This window comes from Kryptolebias marmoratus, linkage group LG18, assembly GCF_001649575.2.
Source record: "Kryptolebias marmoratus isolate JLee-2015 linkage group LG18, ASM164957v2, whole genome shotgun sequence".
Lineage (NCBI taxonomy): Eukaryota > Metazoa > Chordata > Actinopteri > Cyprinodontiformes > Rivulidae > Kryptolebias > Kryptolebias marmoratus.
In genome coordinates, this window is record NC_051447.1 from 20,859,967 (window position 1) to 20,863,655 (window position 3,689).

At 43.4% G+C, this 3,689-nt stretch overlaps 1 protein-coding gene across 1 annotated transcript in view; it reads left to right on the forward strand.

Moving 5' to 3' along the window:
• Nucleotides 1-426: 426 nt before the first annotated feature.
• The window catches only part of ptpro (protein tyrosine phosphatase receptor type O), a gene marked incomplete at its 5' end in the record, with an annotated part of 42,861 nt that continues 39,598 nt past the window's right edge, over nucleotides 427-3,689 (forward strand). Inside the window, 5 exon segments of the mRNA XM_037981233.1 lie at nucleotides 427-688; nucleotides 1,074-1,229; nucleotides 1,542-1,694; nucleotides 2,600-3,112; nucleotides 3,294-3,455. Coding sequence (XP_037837161.1) covers nucleotides 427-688; nucleotides 1,074-1,229; nucleotides 1,542-1,694; nucleotides 2,600-3,112; nucleotides 3,294-3,455 — 1,246 coding nt within the window.

The window sequence follows — 3,689 nt, forward strand, 5'->3', positions numbered from 1 at the left end:
CTTGTATTTTCACTTTACAATGTTATTTACAGAACTTATGAACGAGTCCAGCTGCAAGCAGGAATGTTCGTTCAGTTTGATAAGAGTCATAAAAAGCTGGATGTGTGTGAAGAGATGGAGGTTAGGATTGTCCAAAAGGACTTCTATGAACAAAGTTGTGTCTTCTGTTTTGTTTTACTAAGAAGAGAATCACATGAGAGCATCACAGATTACAGAAATGTCATTTACTGATAAAAGGTACTCTTCCTTCATTGGTTCTCTTATTCTCTTGTAACTGTATATTCCTCTTCTTCATACAGTAGTTCCTTTCAGATAGATGTTATAGCTCCTGATCTCATCCTGTCACTTTATCACTCGTTGAGTCGAACCCTGCGGGCGGTCGCCTGTCTGTGTAAGTAAGTCTGCGTCTGTTTGCTGTGTTTTCAGACCTTGTCGGCGTTCCAGGTGTCCTTAAATGCTGACGGTCTGATTGTGGCGACCCTTGAGCACTCAGACCTTCAGGAGAACGTCACAGCCTATGCGGTACAGATCTCCGGAGAACCTAGACTGGTTCTGGTTCCGTTCCTGAACAGTAGCGAGCCTCTGCTGTTTAATTCCACGTTCCACGGCGTCTGCTACACTGTGGGCCTGCTGGTCAAAGTGGGTCTGAGCTGGTCCAGACCCATGAAGAGCGTCCCTGTCCTCACGAGTAAGAGCACTTTAAATCACTGCTTTTAATTTGAAATGTTCCGTCAGAAAGAACTAAAACAAAACAAGTTAAATGACTGAAAGGATTTCAACAGAAAAACGTTCTTACCACTTTTATTGTAAAACAGTTTCCTACAGTAGTTTGGATTTATTTATTTATTGAATTTATTTTTCATTTTGGTTTTAAAAAATTAACATTGATCTAATTTCCTTAAGAAGTTTTAAGAAGTTTGATGTTTTCTCTCATATTTGTTAAAATGCGTCTGTTCTTGCAGCATGTTGTAATAAAGCTTTTACCACTTTTGAGTATTTAAGATTTGTTTCTAAATGATAAAAATACCATAATTTAGTGAAACTTTTCCGTTGAACTCATATTTTATCCTCAGAGCCACTTCCTGTCCGCAGCGCCCACATATCGGACTACAACGAGGCTCCGGAGACCGGCGTCGTGTTCGACATCGACCCTCCGATCAGAACCGTCTTCAGCAGAGTCAACATCAGCTTCACGGAAGGACAGGAGAGACGCTCCATGCTTTATAAAGGTGAGGCTGGGAATCAGACGTATTCAGAACTCGTTTTAACGGATAAAGAAACTAAATCCTGTGAAGGATCAGTTTTTCTTTAATCTAATTCTATTTATCACACTCATTGTATAGAAAAGTGATCCAACAGTTCTTCATGAAAAAGACTGAAAGCTTCTTTTTCACCAGGGAATGCTTTTCAGTAACTCAGGTTAAATTTCAACAAAAACTAAAATTTGTGTTTTTCATTGTTGTTTGTAAATAAAAACTTTTGTTGGACTCATTTTGTCTGTTTGTAGATTGATGGTTGTAGGATTTGTTTTGTTTCTGCAGATTTCTACAAGGGGAAAACGGTGTTCAAACACTGGTTACCAGGGATGTGTTACCGCAACATCACCTTCCAGCTCATCTCTGAGGCCACCGTGTTCCAGACCGTGCTGATCTCCCACAGTGACATCACCCACGCACCTCTGCAGCACCGGACAGGTGAGGATGTCTGCCCGGCCTCCTCCTGACAGTCAGAGTCGGACTCTCTGGATCCACGAAACCAAGCTGCTGCTCCACATGATGTTTCTGTTGCAGAGCAGCAGCTGTGATGCGTTAAACGTCGTCCCCTCAGGGGGGCGTGGCTACAGGAACGGGTTAATGAGGTCACACATGGATCCTTCAGTTTCCTGTCAGCTGACGTTTAATTATTATATTTATTTATATTGTCAGTCACTTTCAAACCTCCTCTGGGTGTTTATGACATGAAGTCTGCTTTCTTGTTTTTAGACAAATTTCATCCCGTTTTAGTTTGTTTTCAGATTGAGCAGTTTTATTTCTGTAATTTGTCTTTTTAAACATTTTTGATTTCAGTCTGTTTGTAGCTTGTTTCAGATATTAGACTTTATTTTGTAAGGATTTTTCAAGATTACTCTTTTTTTGGATTCAGGATGTTTTAACCTGGATTTTGTAGATTTTAGCTTGTTTTTGGCTGTTTAAGTCTTTTTAATGTTTCTAACCTGTTTTAATTCTGTCTTCAAAGTATTTTTCAGACTCTGTTTAGCTTGTTTTAATGCAGTTTTCAATCTTTTTTGGGGATATTTTAAACCAGGGTTTTCTCTAGTTTATGGCTGTTTTTCTGGATTTATTGTAGGTTTAGTAATAGTTTGGTTTTAAATGTGCTTTATAAGTATTCTAGTTGAACCAAAGGACTGTACTGTAAATAAAGTTGATGAAAACACAAAATTTCAGTCAAACCTAAAATCATAGAAGTCAATAAAACGTGTTTTTCTGACTTTTTGAATTGTTTTCAGAGCCTTTTGTTTTAGATCAAATCTGTCTGGAGTCAGCTGACCTTTAAGTGATGATGAAGATGAGCTCCTTACCCTCTCCTTTCTCCCCCACAGTTCCATACCCCCCTCTCAATGTCTCCCATAAGATCATCCACCTGAGCCCGAGGGCAGCAGCTGAGGTCCCTCAGGCGGAGGCGGGCCCGCGTGCCTCCCGGGCCTCCCGGGCCTCCCGGCAGTCCTCCCGGCAGGTCCGAGACGTCCCGCTGATTGAGGAGGAGCAACAGGAGCAGGAGAACAGCTCTGTAGATGTGGCAGCCGTTCCTTTCAACGCAACATACAACATGACAGAAGGTGGAGCTGCTGATGGCGACCACGCTGTGGAGGCGGAGCCTCAGAGCTACTGGCTGGACCCGACTGAGACGACTCCTGCTGACAGAGATGAAGAGTTTGTTAATGCGGTGGTTTCAGAGTACGAAGACTCAAATGACCTGGGGTCAGCCATGGGCGTCCCCTCTGACTCGCCCGTGCTGCCCACCAAGCTGCCCCCCATCCTGCTGGAGCTGCGCTGGCTCCCTCCCCGACCGCCAACCAGCTACGACGGCTTCAACGTCTACATCTACAGAGACGGTGAGCAGGGGGCAGGGAGGGGCTCTGCCCACAGGCTCCACACAAATCTACAACGGAGCTTCAGCTCCTCATCATACCTGTTTGATCAGTAAACTAAAGATCCAAGAAGGCTGTCGGCATAGAAACAAACTTTGTCCTACGTCTCAGTTGTCTCTTCCTCGTTTATCATCTTCCTCTCCAGGTAACTCTACGGAGATGGCCACCGTAGACGAGAACACACACGAGTTTTTCACGGAGCTGACGGAGCCGGGAACGTACCGCGTGCAGATCAGCACGTTAAGTTCATCTGGAGAGTGTGAGGCGCGAGAGAGCGGCGCTGAGAGGGGCTTCAGGTTCTACCTCAGTGAGTCCAAAGAAAGGTTCTGACCCAGAGCTCATTCAGGGCTTTAAGAAGCTGATTAATAACTTTGCTTCAAGGGGAAATTTAAGAAATTTCACACTAATTATAAATGAATAATAAAAGTAAGAAAGAACTACTGGAGTCTGTTAAGCCTTTTCTGTAATAACTCAGAGTGTGACGCAAGAAAGGAAAACAGGACTGACAAATACAGACTGTGTGTGTGTGTGTGTGTGTGGG